The sequence below is a fragment of the Eurypyga helias genome, unplaced genomic scaffold, assembly GCF_000690775.1.
Source record: "Eurypyga helias isolate BGI_N326 unplaced genomic scaffold, ASM69077v1 scaffold10055, whole genome shotgun sequence".
Taxonomy (NCBI): domain Eukaryota; kingdom Metazoa; phylum Chordata; class Aves; order Eurypygiformes; family Eurypygidae; genus Eurypyga; species Eurypyga helias.
Window position 1 is genome coordinate 3,250 of NW_010250771.1, and position 21,825 is coordinate 25,074.

Here is a 21,825-nt window from a genome sequence, read left to right on the forward strand (position 1 = left end):
TAATTAGATATTGGCACTGCTTTCTAACTACTGGCATATAAAGCTGCAGCTCCCATCAGACTAATGGCATCTTCATCTTCTTGGAGCCTTGCTTTGTCTTCACTGTGGTGTCCAGTGCAGAGAAGTCATGGAATGGGTGTAACTGTAATCTTGGTCCTCTCAAAGGTCTTTCCCACTACCAGAGCCTCACACGGGTCTGGTAGGCTGCGCGCACCCAGTGATGGTCTGTACCTGGCATTCCTCAGTGCCAGAGCAATGCAAACAGCTGGTAAAGAAATGCCAGAAAAAGAGCATGTGTGGTCCTGGCATGGGATGTTTTACACCATTCCAAGTAATTGCAGAGCTAAGATTTTCCAGGTGGCTGATGTTTTGGGCTTCTCTCAGTGTTCTCTCAGCTGAATGCATCCAGTGTTTGGAATATAATGAACAGTCTGCCTTTGAAAATCATCCTGTTACAAACGCTTCACACTGGGCTCCCTTATGGCTGTGTTTCCTATGCTGTGCATGTCCCCTGAAAGTCACAACATGGAGCAAATATGGAATTTCCTTTAGAAGTAATCACAATTGCTGATTGCACTTGGTAATGGGGAATTAGTGGATGAGTTTTGTTAATTAATGGGGTTAGGACAAAAAAGTTTGAGAAAAAGAAGTTAAAATCATGACCTGCTTCCTTATTTGTTTGAAGAAGTTTCTCGGTTACCAGTGCTTTCAGTAAATTATCAGGGAGTTCTCTGTGTAGAGATAGCTGGAAAGTGTCAACTCAGTGAAAAAACAGATTTTTGTTTTCCTTTTTTTCTTTGAAATTAGTTCAAATTGAGTTCAGAAGGGACAAACTGAAGCTGAGTATCAGGAAATGTTTCCTGGTGTCATGGTGTAAGAGATCAGAAGAACCTTCTCACGTCTGTAATGGAAATGTTGCTTGTGTAATTTATAGAACTGGGCAAGGCATGGGAGGGCAGAGTCCTGGGGCTATCCCTGCAGGCAGCTTGGTCACCTCTGCCTCTCACAGTGACGTGATGCTACTGGTGCCAGAGCAGGTGTATAAAGGCAAAATATACTTCATGCAACAGGATTGTGAATCGAAGTGAAATACATTTACAGGGGAAACTGTCAGAGTGCCACGGAGATGTCCTGTAAGCCACTGAACTGTGAAACGTGTGTTTGCCTCCTCCTCTATCCCACAGTGTCATTCTGGATGGTATGACAGTTAAGAAAAGAATAGGCCTGATTCTCATTTACAGCGACACCCCTTTAACATGCTCTCACCATGCAGCAAGGCCTTGAAATGACTGTAGCTGTAATCGCAGTCCACTTAAAGGTCTTCCCCACTGCCAGAGCTGAGTGAAGAGGCCTTAGGATAAATAAGACTGAAGCCTGGACTGTTTAATAGTCCATTTGTACAGCTGACATGAGATGCCCCAAAGGGAGGTGCCTTGCGCGGAAGTCACGGGGCCTTTCCAGACAAAGAGAATCATTAATGTTGGCTGCGGGGATTTGCAGGGCTGATCAGGGCAGTTCGATCTTGCCGGGTAAAAGGCATGACTGTCCCTAGGGAAAAGGACTTCCACTGGGCTATCACAGCATCCACTGTCCCTCTTCCTAAGCTGCTTCAGGTGACTGCTTTGGGCCCCGTGAGGAATGCTGGGTCTGATAGGGATGGAGCTTCTCGCAGCTGCACTGCTCCTCACTCTGCTCCCTGCAGCTTCCCTTGTTGTTGCCTCCAACAGGCTGGGGGGAGGCTGTCTCCACTGCTTCACCTGTAAGCCAGCTCTCTGTCCTCAAATGACACGTGAAATCCCTTCTGCAGAGTGAGCAAAGTACAGGCTGTGGAGCATGTTTACACAGCTAATTGCCATGGATCCCCCTGCCCTTTGTGGTAAGGGGAAATCAAGAGCTGTGGGCACATGTGTGTGCACGTGATGCTTACATGTGCTTTCAGGAATTCATTGGGAACCAAGATGGGACATTGCTTCCCTATCCTGGTCACAAAATGGGGGCAATTGCTTGCCTTGCCTAATTGTTCCAATTCCTGGAATAATTGTTCTGTTTCTCCCACTCCCTTCCTCTTAGATTTTCCATCCTTTGAACTGGGCTCCTACTGTCCCGGTATAAGCTGCATGGGGGAGGCGGGCTCTCGTTTCGGGTTTGGTTCCCAGGCATTAACATTCTCCTTGCTTTTTTCTCTCTCTTGCAGGTACCTGATCAATGTCACCTTTGAAGGCAGGAATTTGTCGTTCAGTGAAGACGGATACCAGATGCATCCCAAGCTGGTGATCATACTTCTGACCAAGGAAAGGAAGTGGGAGAGGGTAAGACATGTTTGGTAATTCTCAAACTGTGTGAGGGAGGAGGATGGAGGAAGGCTCCAGGCAAATATTCCCCCCCACCTTTCTGTATTTCTTATCAAGGGCTGGCAATCTCCTCCTTGTGTCCTGGACCACTGGTTATCTCCAATACCCAGGCTGCTCTCTTTTCCATGCAGGATGCCATTACATTCTTCCATTAGCGTGCATAAAAAATTCATCAGCTTGCCTTCTGTAACTTCCGAACATCAGTTTTCCTGCCTTTCAGAGAAAAGACCTCCTCTGTACCATGGGTTTCAATGGCAGAGACAGAGAATGTTTCCCTGCATGGCTCGGGGGCAGTGAAGTTTTGTATGCTAAATGACTGTGATTGAGCTACAGCCACACTTAGTAATACATGCCAGTGTTAACTGTGCTTGATATATCTGGCCAGTGTCATTTGCAACGGGATGGTGCATTAAGTAGGATGTGTACGTGAGATCATATCAAGTTGTTCAAAGATACAAATTTGCATATTTCTGAATAATTTGCATGTAACCCAAAGCACCATTTTAGAAATGGTGTGGATTTCTGTGATAGTGCAAAGCTTTGGTTCATTTCACCTCCCACATCAACGTCAGTGGTCCATGCTCAGAACAAGCACCCCCAAAGGGTTTGAACTGAAGTAGAGGGGGTAGTTTGAGGGCTATGAAGATAAGATATAAAGAAATGATGGGGGTGAGAAGTCAGAGCAAAAGCAAGGAGAATTCAGCACAGCACTCATAGATAAGAAGCAGAGCTTGCTCTGGATGAGATCATGTGTATGGCTTAGAAAAATGCCCCTTTGCCCCACCAGGCACAAAAAGCTGCCTCTCCTTGACTGCTTGTTCTCTGCATGGACTTGCAAGTGGTCTGCATGTCCAAAGCCAGGAAGAAATTAATAGGGAAATGAGAATCAAACAGGGAGCTGTCAGAAGTACATTCAGAAGTCTGGAGGAACAACTTCTGAAGGAGGCAGAAGAGCCATTGCATTAGTGCCTGGCAGGCACTAGGGTCTCCCAGTAGTTGCAGGAATTGGGGGAGAGGGTGAAAGCCCCCAGCTTGTGCTTGGTTTCCAGGAAGACCCATCTAACTCAAGGTCTTGGCAGTGTGCCAGCCAGATGGGAGTCTATGGCCTGGGACAGTCAGCAGAGGTCTCAGTGGGACAGGAGTGCGAGGAAATGTATGGCATGGCATCAGTCTGTGTGGACAACTCTTGGACATGTTTGGAGGCAGGCTGGTGGGATATTGCACTTGCGGTGGGCAGGCAAGGCTCAGGCTGCGGAGACCTCCCGTCAGGCTCTGTCCATTGCACAACTTCACTAAAGCCGACCAGGCAAAGTCCAGGAGGATTTGTTCCTAGCTGGCACCAAATTTGTTCTCACAGAGGAAAACTCAATCACCAGAGCAGGGAAACAAGGCAGTAGCAACATGAATCCTGCTAGGGATTATTAGCAGGGATGGCTGTGGGGAATCTGTTGCTGGAATGCTTTGCAGGCTCTCTGGGGAGGCACAGCTAAATGCTGTCCTGTTTTTATCCTGCTTGTCACCCTGCTGCTCCCTCAGTGAGGACTTGGGGGCTTCCATGAGTGGTATGAGGGGTTGTTCACTCTCTGAGAGCATATCCGTGGTCCCTCAGATGAACCAGATGATTAGTGGAAGGGATGTTGGTGAGCTGGAGTGTTGGGGTTAGGCATTGAACCTGCCTGAACCTAGCTGTCTGTGGGGACTACTTGGCATCCATTAAACCAGAACAGTTCTTCTTTTCGTAAGAGCTGGGGCTGGATTGAAATGAGATGATGATGAACCATGGTATTAGTGGTATGAAAAGCCCGTAGTGCTTCCTGAACACAAATTTTTTGCCTTGAAGTGGGTGTCTTGCTCAGTGGGAAGATCAGATTATTATAATCAAACTGAGCTGTTTGAATTTTACACTGGCAGGTTCTTCCTGGAAAATGCAGAAATCTCCAACATGCTCTGATCACACATAAACACCTTTCATACCTGTAACCTCATGCTCCTCTTCTTAATTTTCTCCGTTCAGCAGAAATGCAAACATTAAAACATAAGGGTGAAACAGCTTTTTGTGGCAAAGATCATACTTTTGTTCCGTGTTTGCAGAGAAGCAAAGCAGCGTGCTGGCCTTTAACAGCAGCTCCCAGGCAATGCCACAAGACAAGCCATAAATTATTCATATATTATTAGCACATGATCCTGATACCTTTGTAAGTGCATTGCTTTGCAGTGTAAAATCATCCAAACTCTCACTATGTTTTGCCAAATTAGCAAGATGCTTTGTCCTAGCAATGTCTAGGCAATATATAGAAGAAACTGTGCAAAGCGCAGGAGAGCTTCCAAGTCAAACACTCAGGCGGCAGGAGACAAGAGATGAAAGGCTGCTTGGGAAACGCGGATTCAGTCCACTTGTGTGCATTCACTACAGCTCAGTCTTTCATTACATCGCTGCACACTTTTATCCATAATCAGACGCTATGCCTGGAAGGAACTTCAAGAGGTCATTTAGTCCCTCCCTGTGCCCAAGGGAGGGATCAACTAGACTGAAATTATTCCTGGCAGATGTTTGTCTCACCTGTTCTCAGAGTCCTACAATGCAATCCATGGTTTCTTTCTCCTTACCCTGTAAAGTTATTCTACTGTCTAACCCAGATTTCCCTGATTGCAGTTTAAGCCCATTACTACTTGGCATCTCCCTAGTGGACACAGAGAATTGTTTATTTTCTTCCTCTTTTTATCTTCCCTATGTATGTTTGAAGGCTTCTATCATGTTGTCTCCCAGTCGTCTCTGCTGTAGATTAAATAAGAATTTGTTCAGTCTCTCCTGGTAGGTCATGTTTTCTCATCTTCTGATCGTTTTTATTAGTCATCTCTGGATTTAGTGACACAGCTTGCTGCTTTGTACAGCTTGGTGCAGTTGATTCTTGAAGGATGGCAAATAGATCGTGAGGAGTACGTCTCATGGGGTGTATATATATAAAGAAATGTTTTAAAACAGGTGCACAGCCTTCCATTTTTTGGGCAGCAGAGATGCAGACAGTGACTGAACTATTCCAGGTCTGTGAAATTTCTTGAGATTTTGATTTTTCATCCCAATTTGGGAAGAAATATCTTCAAAACCTCACCAGTTACTTCAGAACAGGAATTCATTTTCCAGAAGAGCTACAGCTGTCCCCAGACTTTGATGATGACAAATCTCCTCCTGCATCCTTCAGACAGACTGAAACCTTGTAGGGCTGGCAATCATGAAAGAACACGTAGAGCAACCACTTTCTGGAAAGGGGCAGCAATCGGAGCTCTTCTGCTCTTGTAGCCATGAGTAACGATTCCTCTTGTGATAAGCAAACGTGCTGCATTTCGCTCACTTCTCTCTTCTCTGCTCCTTAGGGGCTGAAGGCTGCATGCCTTCCCTCACTACCTTTTAATTAGCTAGTTAGTAGAGCTCTTTGATTCACTGGCCAGACAGCCTAGGTGTGTTCTGCGTGCCTAGATGCCCCTGTGGTATTTATCACAGAGGGTCAGGTATGCAAAGAGAGGTGGTGATGGAGATCCACTCTTATGTCTCATGAAAGGCCCTGCCTCAACACAGCGATGAGCTGGAGCCAGAGGTCTCAGCAGGTGAGCCGGACGATCAGTACTACACCAGGTTTTGTATCTGGGGGTTGTGATGTTTTGTGTGGGAAGAGTTTTCACCCATGCCTTTTCTTCACTTTACTGATTGCCTTTCTCCTCCGCTTTCCTATAATACCACGTATGATGAGGACTCATTTCTGGGTTCATGATCCCTTTGTGAGAGTTGGCAGGTGCTCCAGCTCTTGCTTACATCCACCTTCCCTGATGAAGCACTTTCTCCCAGCAAACCTGGGGATGACACAAATGTTACTATCTCTGAGGCTCACTTTGGGATTCTTTCTCTTTCATTTCTTTGATTTCGAATGAGTTTTGCATCACTTCTGTCACTAGGTTGTTCTCAGCCTCTCCCTTTTGCTTCTCTGCCTCTTTCCTTAGGTATCTCACTGGGAATTCAGAGCACCTTTCCATGTGGCTCACAACAGCAACCTCTTGTGCCACCCCACAGAGCCCTTTGATTGCAAGCTCCCTGGGGCATCTCTTACCACACATGCTCCTGTAACTCCTGCTCCTGGCTGGAGCCAGGACAAAGCCCCAGGTGATGGATGTGGTCAGGGTGCCACTACAAGCCATCTTAGAGGGGGACAGACGGGAAACTTATGCTGAAAGATTCATTCTCCCTGCTGCATGTGCTAATCCTCTGCCCCTATCAACCCTCACCCCCGCAGCAGATAAAATGTTTGCCTGCTGCTGCTGCTGTAATTATGAGTGTTTGACTTTTGAACTCCTGAACATCAATTAGCAGCATCTGTTCTGATTCCTCTAGCCATCGTGTGGCCATGATTACAAATTCATGGACAGGCTGCTCTTGGCCTGTTCCCCTACACCATTGCACACATTAGTGCTCCCTGGGAATGGGGCCATTTGCTGTGACATGCTGCCAGCTGCCTCAGTGACTGTAGGCTTCCAATACTCCCTAACGCTGAGATAGGGTGAAAAATGGTCCCACTACTCTCTGGTGCATGGGCTTTCCAGAGATGTGTTCAGCCTTGATCATAGTCCACATCAGGTGAGTTAGTGAACTTGTGTGACGCTGTCCCCTGCTTGGGACAGAGCAGCGTCATGCCCATCTGTGCTTGGGAAAAGTTCCCTTAGGATGTGGGAAGGAGCTACAGAAAGGAAAGAAGGATTTACAAAAGAATAATGGAAAAAATAGGTTTTGTTTTATGCAAAAAATGAAGAGGAACAAGGTAAGTCTTTGGATGTCTAAATCATTGTTGAAAATGGACATTATGGTCAGTTGCTTTTCATGTCCACAGTGAGCAGAAAGAAGAAGAAAACGTGATAAATTATCAAGCAGAAAGATTTTGGTTAGGTATGTAGGGAGCTGTCTAATTGTTAGCATGATGGGACCCCGTGAGGCTCATTTGCTGGTGAGGCTCATTTGCTGAAGGACACATAGAAAAATATCCAACAGCATGGGGTCCAAATCTATCTTGTCCTGCCTCTGAGCTGGCGGATGCAGTAAGTGATCTCTCGTGGTTCTCTGCCAGCCTGCATTTCTGTGATTAGACGAACAAGATGAACCTGAAGAGTGTCTCACAAGAGACCACTTATTTGATCGGAAGGAAAAACTGGGTTATGGACAAGCTGATCAGCAAAAACTTCAAGCCTGGTCCAGTGAGGACATAATTTATATGAGCCTCTACCACGTGCCTTTTGTATGAGCAGGCAGTTGGTGCATGAAGGCTATTGTGGACAGCTGCAAACAAAAGCCCTTGTGGAGGCACTTGTAACCCCCTGCAGTCTGCAGCTTTGGAGGGCTGATGACCACCACTGAGATGATGAAGAGGCTGTAGCTTTTGATAATGATGCAGCCTTCAGGCCTGGTCTCAAGCCTTTCTGTGCATTAAAAGAAATATTCATTGTCGTTTCTTTGTGTGCTTCAACGTCCCAGTGGTAGAAATGACAGGGGAGGAGAGGACTGAAAATCTGATCAGTATTCAAGGGTGTGTGTGGTACTGGCCACTCCATGAAGAACCAGTATGAATCATGTACCTGCTGTGTTTCCTATCAGAAGGAAGGGTGTAGATTTCTTTCTTTGTTTCATTTTCTGAAGAAGGCTCTTTAAAAATACGAGAGGGACAAGAACGTAGGGTTGTGAGGTGAAACCTGCAGCTGTACAAACCCAAGCATCTTCTCTGAAGGCCCTGCCCTGCCTTTGGAAAGATGACTAGATTGTCTGAGACCGTTTCCTCTGTGTGTTGCCTGGTGCCCACCTGAGCAAGCCTTTCTGGTCACTTACATATGCATGCACAGGTATGCTTGCCTCCCTGAGGTGGAAGTTACTGCCTTTGGTTAGGTTCTGCTCTCTGTGTGGAGGTTTGGTACCTTGACAGCATGTCCAGGTACTTCAGAGAGGAAATATTTTTTATCCCACCAACTCTGTTTATGGTGAGGCAAGATTGGATTGTTTTTGCCAATCAGTCTTGTTTTGCTAATTTCCCTGTGTACATGGGGATTTATGACTCATTGTCCCTGAGGAGAAATGGCATAGGAGTTTGTTTAAACCTACTCAGAGTTAGTGACTGATTCTGTTCCCATAGAACCAGTTTTTAGAATCTTATAGCTTCACTTAGGGCAGATGAGCCGTTCTGGGTTTAAGCACAAATGGCTGAAATTAGAGTCTGTAAATGCATTTCCCCCCTTATTTGTGAAGTGTTCTTTCTGGACATTTCTCTAAGAGACCATAATTTCCTGAATCCCTTGCTTCCCATTAGACAGCAGACTTGCATCAAAGAATGCATATTTTATGGATATCCCACTCCCAAGTGTGTGTCCCTTAGATATCTGATCTAGGTCACATCTCATGGCTCTGTTGATGACCCTGATGCAATCAGACAACCAGATGGCTTTATTTGTGCACCTATGCTTCATCCACTGTCAGGATTTGGCCTGTTTTCCCACAGTTGTACAGGATGTAACTGTATGTATCTGTGGCTAATTTTGGCCATGTTAATCCTACACTGACTCCTAAGGGGAAGGGCAGATAGAGGTGCCACACAAAGCTTTCCTTATCAGGCAATAAGTGGAACAATCTTTCTGAAAAAAGCCTGCTACGTAAATCTTGTGGACATGCTGATCAAATGGTATCTTTGCTGGCTGATCGTATCAGACCATTAGATTAGATTACTGTGTCCTGCAATAACAAGCTAGTCTATCTCTTTGACCAACGAGGACACTAGCTGGGTGTCTCCTCCTGACCACCATATATTATGTCAGTAGAAGCTGTTTGCTCTCTTTGCCTCTTGCTGAAGCAGTTCCTGGCTTTGTTTGCTTGAATTTTGGAGTGTATTTGTATGATTCATGAGCCTGCAGAAAAATATTCTGGCTCTTCTCCACCAGACCCTACTCCTTGGCTACCGAGGGGAATTCTTACATTGAAACAATGACAGCTTCTTGGAGAGACCTTGTCCTCTAATGCAAATCAGATATTGGAAAATCTGGAGATCTTTATTAAGCCCAGGCCGTAGTTGGAATGCCTGCTACCATTTCTGTGCTGGTGTAGCTAATGAGGGTGAAGGTAGCCATCTGACCTTTATTGGGGTTGCCAACCTGACCCCTTGGACAGGGCATCCCTGAGGACTGTGCCCAGTGCACTGACGTGGTAACACCATCCATCCACGGGAGAAGACTGCTCTTGGCTGCATTCTGGATGACAGCTCTCCTCTGGGGCTTTCTTCCAGCTGACTCACCCATGCCACACAGCGAGGGGCATCACTGTTCCCCTTTGCTGCATGTACATGCAGTCACCTCTTGCGTGTCATCTTCGCTGGCCCCTGCACCCGGTTATGGACTTGGGACTCTGCAGGGGGCTGTGTGAACGCTAACCAGAAAGGTAGCTCCTGCCCCAAAGTGATTACACTTTAATTAGAAGACAAAAGGCAGCAGATGGGTACAGATGGACCAACGGGGGAGTAAAAGGGAACAATCAGACAACATTAGTCAGCATGGTAGGCAGCCTGCTTTACACACCAACTGCCTAACTCTTGTGAAGGCTTTGATAGGCAGCGGAGAATTCTGATGGGCTCTGTGCAAGCTTATAGGGGCCTCATCGAGGGTGTGGAGGGCAGAGGAGAAAAAGCAGTAAAGGTGCGTTTGCATGCTTGGAGAGCTGCGGCTGAGAAGGTGCAACAGCACAAAAATACATGGTGCTGCTGGAAAACTTCCAGTCTCCTCAACATCCGAGGCGATAATCCTAACTTTACAGAGAACCAGAAAACCCTGTGGTAAGGCTACGTCTTGTGATGCAGAACCAGCTCTCAGGGAAGGGCTGGTCTGTTAGTGCCAGAGCCATGTTGCTTCTGGTCAAAAACCCTCTTGCTTGCCACCAGCCTGGAAGTTTCCGTGGCATGTCAGGTGTTGCTGTGTATCCATGTCCCTCTCATTGTGAACATTTAATTGATTGAGGGAATGTGTTGTCCCAGCATGTTGACAACAAACATCTGTATCTTAATTCAGGTGATAGCTGAGCCGCTCTGGGAAGATGTGCTTTTAAACATGAGTACAGTAATTAAATATTCCTAACACAGTGCTGTATGAAGGATCCTTCCTATTATCCCTGAGTAGGAAGAGGGGTTTGATTTGCTTAGAAACGAAAGAAAGAAACATAGCTGTTGTTTTGCATTTTTTTGGTGAATGAAAAAAAAATCATACTTCTTTTTGAATCCACACAAAATTTTTATGACCTGAAAAGAAAAAAAGGTCATTTAAATGTAGTAAAAATGTAGATCAGTTTTGATAGAAAAATGTCATATGTAAATGAAATTTTCTAAAGCTTTATAATTTTGTGCATTGCCATTTTTAAGCAAAACATGTCATTGTGAAAGGTCCAAGTGATATGTGCTGACATTCTACGAATCCCTTCCCATGCCCTCTCTTCAGGCCAAAACTCTTCTCTAATTTCAATCTAAGCACAAGAATGACTTTTCCTCAGACTCCGTTTATGAGTGAACTGACCATTTATCAGCCCAACAGTAATTGCTCCAGCTGTACTCCTCTCAGGAGTGACAGGGCAGGTTGTGTCCTGCAACACCGGATGGACACACAGCACAGCACACTTCAGGTTCCCCAGCCACACACTGGAAATCACTTCAGGGGGTCTGTAGCAGCCAGAAATCACGCTGGTTGCCCCAGTGCCACTGGGAGAGGCAGTTAATTTCCCATTTCTTTTGGTGGGAAAAGCAGCCAGCCATACTGAGTCTGGAGAAAGTGCCTGCACAGCCTCTGCTGAAGGAGGCCCACAGTGAGTGAGCCTGCCCCGGTGCCTGAGGGTGCATTTTCAGGTTTGCTTGAGACTCTGTCTCACGTCAACAACGTCTTTGCTTGGCCTGTGAATCCTTTGCTTTTTCTATTTTTACATTTCCTGAGTGTTATTAACTGGAGTCTCTGTTTTCCTTCCATGGGGCTTGAGGGAAGGGAGGTGCTGCTGTGACCTCATTTGCACGTTCATAGGACCCTACGTTCTTCCTTTTTTTTTCCTTTTGGTTTTGTTGTTCTTTCTCTTCTTCCTCATCTCCATATATATTTGGGTTTTTTGCTAGGTTTTTGGCACTTTGCTTTTCCTGGAGTAGAAGTCTGGCCGCATTTGCATCTGAATGCTTTTGAAATAATTGTTTCTTAATGTGAAATTGCTCAGACTTTGTTTTCAGTAAGGAATAGCTTGTTTGTTGTATCTTTGGCTCGGTTTCTCTCCTCTGGTGCTGGTTCTGGCCAGCATTTCTGTGCTTGGTTCTTACAAGCTCCTTGCTTTGGGTTTGAACCCTCATTGTGCATGGTTGACTTGGCTCAATGCTGACCTGCATCTTGGCAGTATTTTTTAGACCAGGACAGCCTTTTCCCTGAGGTTTTCTCTGCACTGTTATGTGTTAACTTCTCTGCTACTTTTCGAAGGTACCTCAGTGTTAAGACTGCGGTTATCACTGGAGGTCCTGTGTGCTAGAGTTACTCTTGCTGCTTATGAACTCTGGCACGCGTTCAGTGTCATCGATTTGAGCGTACAATATGTTCAGCGTCGTTTGTTTTCCCTCTGCCTGAACAGTGTTTTCCCTGAGTCTGTAATTTTTTTCAGACTGCCGTTGGTAACGTTACATCCCGACACTCACTCTTTTGGTGCCCGGTAGTGGTGTCTGAGTTTCCATCACTGTCCTTTGGCCTTTCTTCCTCGTGAAAGGCTCTGGCATTTACTGACTTGGCTTTGTTTGTAAAAACCTGCTGGGGGTTGTGCTGTCTTTTGCTGAGTCAGCTGTCTTCCAGGCTTATTTAATTCCCTTCTGCTGGGCTAGCTGCATTGTGCAGTGTCTCCCACCACGCCAAGCCTGGAAGATTGTTTGACAGCCTTTTTCTTGTTCCTGTTTAAGCTTTCAACTTGGTCTGCATCTTGTGTGACAGTTTCTGGTGCTTGTTTCCCTTAGGTTTATTTTCTCAGTTCCTGTACATGATAATGACTTACATTTCTATTGTTCCTTTCTTCAAGAAGGATCCTAAACACTTTGCAAAATTAATATACAGGAAACATTTCACTATGAGTAACGTTCAGCCGCTCATGTGGTGGAATGGGGTTAGGCTGTTTAGTGATGCGAAACAGCACTGCACAGCCATGTAGGGTAAGAAAGAGGAGTCTCAAACTGAAGGAGGTGAGGAATTTTTGGCTGGACTCTGGCCAATATTTTCCCTAAAGTCTCTTTTTGGGGAAAACGCTACAGAGTATTAAAGACCTGGAATCATAAGGCCTGTGTCCTTCCCTTTCTAGATGATAATGTCTGAGCCTCCGAAATACGATGGGAGGAAGAAACGAGTCTGTGAAAAAATATAGTTCAGGATCAACAAAAGAATTAATTTTGATCAGATATGGAGGATTTATTTTAGAAGTTTTATTGCTGTAAATGAAAACTGTCATTATGGTGTTTTCATGTAGACTCACAAAAGACTTTCGATACCATTCACAGAGGTGACATGGAGGAGGAAATGGCAGCATATTTCCCCAGATCCCAGAGCTGTGTCAGACAGACGGTGAGGACAGACTCCTAGGCAGTGGGAAAACTGCGTTCAGATCCCTTCTGTCTGACTCAGAATGGAGGTTTAAATTGCAGTCTTTGTCATCTCTGAGGAGAGAGGTCTAGCCCTTGGGACTGGGAGGTTTTTTAATTTATTGTTTTCTTTTTTAATTGCAATGCCTTTTCAAGTGAATACTTGAAGTGTCTTTGCAGGCGCTTGTTTGCATCCAACTTTCCATCACTTTTATTAATCATGTCTGATAAAGAACATGATTTGTGTATGTGTGTTGAATGGATGAGTTTGATTAGTGAAAATTCAAAAAAGCAAGCAAACCTGGGTTTAGCTTGAAGCAATACCTTCCTTTTTTTCCTGTCTTGTTCAGACCTTGCTTTGAAAAGTCATTTTTTGCACAGCTTAATCAGAACACTGTTTTCGTCAGTGTTGGAGAACGCAGGGCTGGCCTTTACGAGACCGGGGAAACTGTGCGGCAGGGCAGCCTGCCACCCACCACGTAACACGGGGTGCACTCAGCGTTAATGCTCATAGGGGCTGCAGATCCTTTTGTTCTCCTAGCCGATCCACCTTGGTATTATGTAAACCCGTGGTTTTTGAGAAGAAACAGTGTTTGCTGGTAAATCACTTCATAATGGGTGCAGCACTAGACAGTGGGGTGTGCTGCACATTTTCCAGTCTAGGCAGTGTCTCACCGTCCAAGCTAGGAGATCTGGGAATAATGGAAACAGTCCCTTCTTCTGCTGTCTGCTGCCCGAGACCAGCTCCTGCACGCCAGGTTTAACTGTTTGCTCCAAGCATCAGCTGGGTGTTTTAAGAATTCAGGGTTGCTCAGGTCACTTCTTTCGGGCCAGTGCTTTACTTTTGTTCTTTTTTAGAAGTGGGAGCTATTTGCTTTCCTTCTTAGATGTGTGCTCATTTTCACCAAGGCCAGAGTTCTTTGTATCGCTGCATTTAATTATGTTTGCTTTTTAAAGACTGCTGGGATTATGGCAGCATCTCATTTCTGTAGCTTTTCTGCCTCTGACAGGGGCTACCCATGGACAGCTGCTTTCCTCAAGCTTCTCCGGTGTACAGACCAGCCTGCGTTTGTAGTTTCCACCTTTCACCTTCACGCCTTGTCCCTTTTCTTAGAGATGGCTGCTCTTTGAGGTCTTCACTTTTGGGATGGCTGAGGAACAGACCCACAGAGAGCTGCGTGTGTCTGTATTTGAACAGTTGTTCTGATCCGTGCTCTGCCTCCTGTGTTTGGTCCCAGAATAAGTCCTGTGTGTGTATATATTTTCCTGCTCATTGCCCAGACACCTTGCTCCAGCCTGGGACTAATGAAGACACTGTCTTACAAATAAGGATTAAAAGAGTACAGTCTAGTGAAATCTGCACTAAGGACTTTATCCATTTAGAAGTCCCCTGTCTCAAATAAACACTGAAGTATTCCCAGGGTTTACTGTGCTACTTGAACTTTAGTTAAAACCTGCTTTCTCTGGGTAGCCAGTGTTTTACTGGACCTTTGCCTGGTTGCTGAGGATAGATTTTTCCCAAGTATATATTTTTGCCAGATAGGGAGTATGATAATTTTCTGCAAGCATTTGAAGGGAATAATCAATAAGGAAAGGAAGGACTTGTTTAGGACAATCCAAGTGAGTGTAATTAAAGAGTAATGGGGAGGCAGGAGGTAGAGCAAAAGTGCACCTAGATTGAATACTAGGGATCAGTGGCTTCTCTTAGAAGATGCAAACCAGTTGTCTGACAAACACGCCGGGAGCCTGCTTGCTGTGGCTGCTGGCTATGGGACAGGACAGACCAAATGGGAAGAACGTGGAGAGGAACTGAATGGAGAGATATCCACCAATTTTTTTAATTCCATTGTTCCATGTCTGTCTGTGTGTTGCTCTGGAGGGTGAGCAGCACAGCACAGCACCCCTGAGGGAAGTCCTGTGTGTCCCCCAGCCTCCCTGTGTGCCTTCCTATGAGCAGGAGGGTGGCAGAACTTTCTCTTGCCTTCTGCTTGAGGGGAGGCGGTCCAGCTTGTGCCATGGCAGAGGGAGAGGGCTGAGAAGCCTCCCCCTCCATGCGCTGAGGAGCTGGCGGGTCTGGGAGGGTGGAATTTTCCAGGAGCATCCCCCTCCACCACCACCATCGCTGTGCAAACTCCAAGAAACGCAACTCATGAAAATGCATTCTTAGCACACAGCTGACATGGTCAACATCTGGTTTCCAAAGAAAGTGCTGTGAGAGATTTGAAATTGCTGCACTGTGGAAAAATTGACTTGGGGTAATTATAGATACCTAACAATACTATTTAATTTCTTCTGCCATGTCTTTCCTACATAGTGTATCTGGTTATGCTTCAGAGAGCTGAATAATTCTGACAGAGGGCAGAGAGAGGGGTAGGTAAGGGAGAAAAGCTGTCCCTGTGATTTCAGTTAGGATCTGAAATTAAGGAAATGTGAATGGAGGATTAGATGTTTGAAAGTCCTGCTCCAGAAAGGGGGACCTTTGCCTTTTTTGTGCGTTAGCTATGGGAGGAGGAGATGCGGATATGGAGGATGATGAAGAAGACAGGACCCCTGAGCACAGACTCACAGGACAGGAGGAGGTTAACACAAAGCCTCACTGGCAGCTGGGCTGCTGCTTGGCCCCACTTCTGCTGAGCAGGCTCAGAGCTTGGGACCACTGAGGAAAGAGAGGCGAAATTTGTCAGGTTGGACCTGTGTCCAGTGGCAAGACTGCTCCAGGAGACAGTTCAGAAGCTAGAAGACAGACCCCAGCTCAAAATGACCTTTGCTCCCCCTGATACAGGGGGAGCCTGCGAGGACCAGCCTCAGCAGGCTTAGGCGAGGATAGCCTGGATCCCAGCAGGGGCTCCCCTCGGCTTCAGAAGGGCAGGGCTCTGTTGTCACCCCAGTCCAGAGGCCTGGTGTAGGCCGCGTGTATTCACAGCCAAGTCTCCTCCTGGCAACACAGAGCCAGCTGCTCTGTGACAGTCCCCCAGGAAGTGAGAACATTCCCTGGGGGCTGCTGCAGCAGAGAGGGCACTGCAGGAGGAGCTTAAGGAGATGCTCAAGGGTCAAGTGGGTGGACCTGTGTGGAGGTCAGAACATGGTTTAGGAAAACCCCTTAGAGACTAAGTGGCATATGTGAAGGGACACAGTGAGAACCATAGAGGGCAGACCTGGGGAGAGGTGGGCAAAAGTAGAATTTGGGGATATTAGGTGCCAGTTCTAGTGTCAGGGTGGAGGCATCCAGGAGAGGGAGCCTTGGTGGCTATTGAACCTTTCTGTAGAGCCCAACAGCAGGAGAAGGATGCTATGGGGGGTTGCTGTTGGATTTGGCCTGCAGTGCAGCCAGGCTCGCAGTGGACAGACAAGGATGCAAGGTGAAGATGAAGCTCATGTCCCAGGCCCCTGAAGTTTTGCGTGCTACCTTTCTGCCCTTGTGCTGGGTGCTGTGTCCCACCTCAGTTGCTAGTTTTGAGACAATTACAGCTGTTCAGAGGTGAAGTGAAAGGCAGTGGAGGTTTTCTAAAGGGATGATGGAAGGTCAGCAGGAGACTTCAGGCTAAGGACTTGTCAATTGGTATAGCTTTGACTGGTAGATTGTCCCCTGAAGGCAAGCTCTTAGTATCATTTAATTTAGAGAAATGCACCAGAAGGGATGTAATGAAGATATTAATGTTATGAAAATGTGACTGTTGTCCTGGAAGAAGCACTGGTTAAGAATCATTTGTCTATCATGCTCATCGGGGCTTGTCTCAGTGACATGTAATCTGAAGAGTTATTGATGCTGATATGTTACAGTACTTAAGTGTAAGCCTTGAGAAAGAGACCTACATATACAAACATACCTATCTGACTGCCTCTGCCCAAAAGCGGCTTGTACTGAGTTAACTTGCAGAAAATCCTCTGAAAGGTTTTTTAGTGGAAAACTAGTATTTCAGTTAAAATACATTTTTCATGAGGTGCTTGTTTTCCTTGAGACACTCCAACTTTTTGTGAGCAGGCTGAGAAGTTTGAGAAGAGACACTCCAGAGTCTTTTATTGCGGCAAATGGGTACAAATCGATTTTGGGTTTTTGTTCTCAAATTTTTTGAATACTATTTTGAAATTTTCAGCAAAAGAAGCAATGTCAGGGACCTCTTCTCATTTATATTCAAATGGATATTTCTGTGTGTTTCAGGAAGCCAGAAACACAAACCAGATGATTCTAGTATTAAAAAAGAACATACTCCTAGCCAGTGTACCTCCTTCAGAGGAAATAACCATCTCTCACTGCTCCAGAAGGTTCTACAATGATAAATGCAAAGCTGTGCAGATACTGAGGGAATAAATGAACCTTGACCTCTGAGGAAACATCTAGGGATGGATAGCAGTTCAAGGTCAAGATCCTGGACAAATCTGAAGCTGCGATCGCTTTCGCTGTTGAGGGCTTATGAAGGATATTGTGAGCATGAGTACAGCTGTGTGACAGAAAAAACAGAAATTATTGTAGCAAGGTGTAAGAATTAATGATAAATATTTAGACAGCATCACAACTTTGCAAGATGGTTTCTAAAAATTAAAGCAAAAAAAGAGGTGTCCTCCCCTTGACAGGCCTCTCTCACAGGCCACCTAGACACCATCCTCTAAAGGGTCATGCAAAGCTTGTGTCTTTTCCTTGCTGCATTGCACCCTCTCCCCCTCCCATTTCCTTACTCCAAAAGATGCTCTGTTGCTGCAAACCAGCTATTCTGAGTTATACTGATGCAGTAAAATTGGTACTGCAGTTTCTGACCCAGCTCCTCTTTCTGGGGCCCAAGCACCATCTTTGTCCTCATGTGGATTGGGACGGCAGTCGTTGCCTGGTTCTTCATGTGAGGTGTGCATGTCTGGGAAGTCTTGTCATGCTCCCCCAACATTGTCCCTCCAGACAATGCTGGGCAGGATGGTGGTGCAAAGCCAGAACATGAAGATAGCCAAGAAAAGGGAGAAGGGACTGGAAGGGGAAAGGTTAAAATAAATAACTCTTGTGAGATCTGCGTTGAAAGCAGGTTGACTGCATCCTTGATTACAAACTTGTATTTTGGGGAAGAGACTAAACCAAGGTTATTTCTGCTTAGAATTTTGCTGTTCCTGGTCATCCATTTCTGTAGCACTTTGCAGAGCAGTGAACTGAATACTGCCATATAGTCAGTCAACTATCTACCTGCAGCATAACACTGGCAGCGCTAGAAACTTGCTTCAAGGATTTTCTGACATCAGTCTGACCTCCGTAGAAAGAGGAAGAGACAAGTTACCAGCCTTATGTGAGCGACTCAGAGATACTGCAAGCAGCTATCTTTCAAAGTAGATGAGCTCTCCCTTTGTCTGCCAGCCCGCCTGAGCGCTTCCTTGCAGGGGACGGTGGCTGCTGAGTTGCCTGGGCAGAAGCAGATCCCAAGACCTGATTTTCTTCACCCCTTTCAGCCTAGGTTTGGGAACAGGAAAGCTGTGAAGGTTGTAATAACCAGGATTCAGTTGCTGAGACAGACACACACCTTCTGTTAACACCTCTGTTCTGCTCCCTCCAGCTATGGTGTAGTTTGAGGTAACTGCTTATCTACACAAGGGCTCTTGGTCCGGGGGATTATTTGTCTGTGTGAGTGGCATCTTTTTGGTAGTTTTGGAGGCTGAGGCTTGGCTGCAATTGGCCACAAGGGCTCAGAAAAGCACTTGTCAGTGTCCCAGTTTGCCCTGGATGGCTGGCCTACAGGCACCAGAGTGTCCCGTCCATTTTGTGTTGGACATTTGGACAAGAAATAACACCCTAGCTGTTTAAAAAAACCTATTTTGATTTTACTTGTGTTTTGTGCCCTTCTTGCTGCAGTCATTATCTTTCTTGCTAGTGGGTGCCACAGAGCACTGTACAGGAGCCTGTGCTGAAGATGTAGCGAGGTTAAGCCATTTCACTGAACAATGCTCATGCACTGACCCTACAGTAAATCTGTTCTTTGGTGGTAGACCTACCTTCTTTTGTGTTTTTGGTGCAGCTGAAGGTACTGAATTTGTTCTCCAGAGCCTTCTGTGGCTTTGCATCTGGAGTGTTTTGTAGCTGTATGCCTCAGCCTGGATTGAAATTAGCTAGGTTAATTGAGCTAGAAATCTGTAGATTTGTACATGTAGCTTAACGGTGGTGTGCTCTTGGCACAGGGTGCTAGATACTGATACTTTTTTCCATGACCTTGGTAAAAGGCAGACAAAGGTTGCTGACCTTTAAGACAAGTGTCACTGCCTGTCTGTGTGTTGAGGCTGTTTATGAGGAAAATAGTAGTATAGGGAGGTGTTGGGTGTATTTCTTCTTTATGGGCTGTGGAGGTCTCTAATGTCATTTTCTGACCTTGTGTTAATTGGAAGTGTTTCCACGGATGTTTTTCAATTTTATTGCTATTGCACTTGGAGAGATTGAAATAATACACAGCACGGAATAGGAAATAAATAAAACCAATGATCTTATGAGATTTGGCAAATCTTACATCTGTGGTGCCTGGAGCCTCCTTGTTGGCTAATAAACTATTTGTCCTTCTTTCTCTGGCTTCTTTTCTGGAGAAAGTGTTCTCACAGGATCTTGCTCTTACACACAATGAGCCCCAGAATGCTAAGGAATGGGAAGCAGGGCAGTCAACGGGGGACACACAGTTCCACTGTGTGGAAGGGGATGTAGAGAGGTAGGGAAGGGGATGTAGAGAGGTAGGGAACAGTGAAATGTGGAATGTACAAAGTGGCAGATCAAAGTTGAGGGATTTGTTGACTCCTTTGTTAACAAGCAATCAAAACAGGAGGGATTGATCGGAAAAAAGGGCCTTCATCTGGGTTAGGACAATGTCTCTAATTTCCTTAGCAAGATGAGTGATGGGCTGTGGACAGCTTGTTCCAGGAGACGTCCCAGGAAATGGGACTTGATCAATAAGAGAGGAACAGCAGCCGGTGGAGCCCCTCAAGACCTCTCACTACAGCGGTGCATGAGGTCAAGTTTCATCTCTCTGTTGGTGCAGTTGCAGAAGGAGCAACCTTCTGGCTTGTGAATGGACTGATGTACACAGACTGCTTTTATCGGCACTTGTTGTTGAAAGGGATGCTTCATGTTGTGGAATCAACACTTTCATACATCATGGTCATCTGTAGATACTTGCAGTTGTGTAGCCATGGCTATGGAAGAAGAGTTTGGACCAAAGCTCACAACAATGTCCCTTACCTCTTGCGGCTTTGCCACATCCAGAGGAAATCCTTAAACTGTTTTGATGCAGTTCACTAAAACTTTCTTAGATGATCTCTTTTCTAAATCCACCTGAAGGAGACAAAATCTTATTTGCTTTGATTTCCATCCTCAGTCTTTTGACAATATAGTTTACAAAGGGGCATATTTCTGGGATAAACTAGTTTTAAGATTTATTGTTCAAGAATGAAAATTTCCTCCATGCCCCTATTCCCAGCAAATTTGTTTACTTGAGAAAAGGAAAGTCTTGACATTTTGTAATTCTGTCCTGAAGCCATGTTGAGTATCAATGAACTTCTGACCTGTGGCCTTGAGCAAGTGTCCTTTGCTTATTACATGTTTTGCAGCAGCGTTTTATAATGCGTCATTGTAGGGTGCAGTTGCCTCAGCAACAGCAATGCTGGATTACTCTAGGTCTTTCTGGTAGTACCCTGGCAGTCTGTGATGGGTGGCATGTGGTATAGACCAATTCACTCCTTCATCTTTAATCTGTGCACAAACTCCCCATGAGAAGCTGAGGGAGGAGAGGTGGAGCTGTCCTTGTGACAATTTCCTTTCCCTCCCCTTCAGGTGGGGCCCAGAAGCCAGCTTTGCTGGCTGCTGAGAAAGAGGCTCTTGGAGAAATGGCAGCTGAAATTAAACTGTGGCAAGAGAAAGGGTTGATAGAGAGAAGCATGTTTTGGAACAATATGTTGAATGCAAGAGATCTCCTTAAGTCCTGTACCTCTGCAACTTAACTTCATGGTGAACACAGACCAGAGGGCTTTCAATGGGGATCAGAAGTAGCCCACTACAGCTACTACAGGTTTTCTGCAGCTGCTAAGAAACCTCTGCTCTATGCTACAGGCTTTTCTGTCCATGGCTAGGAGCATAGCATCTCCACAGCAAGTTACGAGTTCATTGTGTTTTAATATTGGCAGTAAATGATGTAGGAGACTTCAGAGTGGTTCAAGACATGATGTCCCATTTTCTCAGTAACAAGGTAGGACTGCTTTTGCTTATGCTCTCTGGAGAGCAAAGTGAATTTGATCTCCAGGCTGTCATTCGGGGCTCCTCCACAGATGCTGAGAACAGTTAAAAATGCTGGTGGAGTTATTTAAGTGTCCAGTGATTTGGACGCAGAGGACAAGGCCTTGTCCCTTGGATATTTTAAATGTGTGGTGCCCTGCAGCCCAGAAAAGAAAGAAAACTTGGTGCTAGAGACAAACACTTTTCTGGCAGAATTTTGTGTTGAAACCTCTGTTCATTCAGAGTTTACCTGAGGCCAGGACAGTCAGCAGAGGCAGATTTGCTTACAGAATGGCTTAAACGTAATTATATGGGCTAGCCTCCCCATCTCTATTATGTTGTTAGGGAGAATAGCCCAGGTTTGTAGTTTTGGGGTGATGGTTTTTTCCATCCCCTTTACCATCTTGTTTTAGCTGCTGTCTGGTACTTGTGTTAAGTGGCCAAAGATCTCAGGCAACCAAATTCCAAGTGTCAAAGTCTGTTGCAGCAATCTTGTGTCCTACTTGACACTTCTTACCATCCAGGCTAGCCTCTGGCTTCTGCCTGCTGCTGCACCCAAAACGCCAGATGCAAGCCCAGAAACAAACCTCAACATGGCTGTTAACAGGCAGTG

The 21,825-nt window shown here is 45.7% G+C and overlaps 1 protein-coding gene across 1 annotated transcript in view; it reads left to right on the forward strand.

Moving 5' to 3' along the window:
- Positions 1-2,194: 2,194 nt before the first annotated feature.
- Positions 2,195-21,825, forward strand: part of GRIN2B (glutamate receptor, ionotropic, N-methyl D-aspartate 2B) — a gene marked incomplete at its 5' end in the record, with an annotated part of 74,107 nt that continues 54,476 nt past the window's right edge. Inside the window, one exon of the mRNA XM_010151785.1 lies at positions 2,195-2,309. Within this exon, the coding sequence (XP_010150087.1) occupies positions 2,195-2,309 (115 nt within the window). The remainder of the gene's footprint in view (positions 2,310-21,825) is intronic.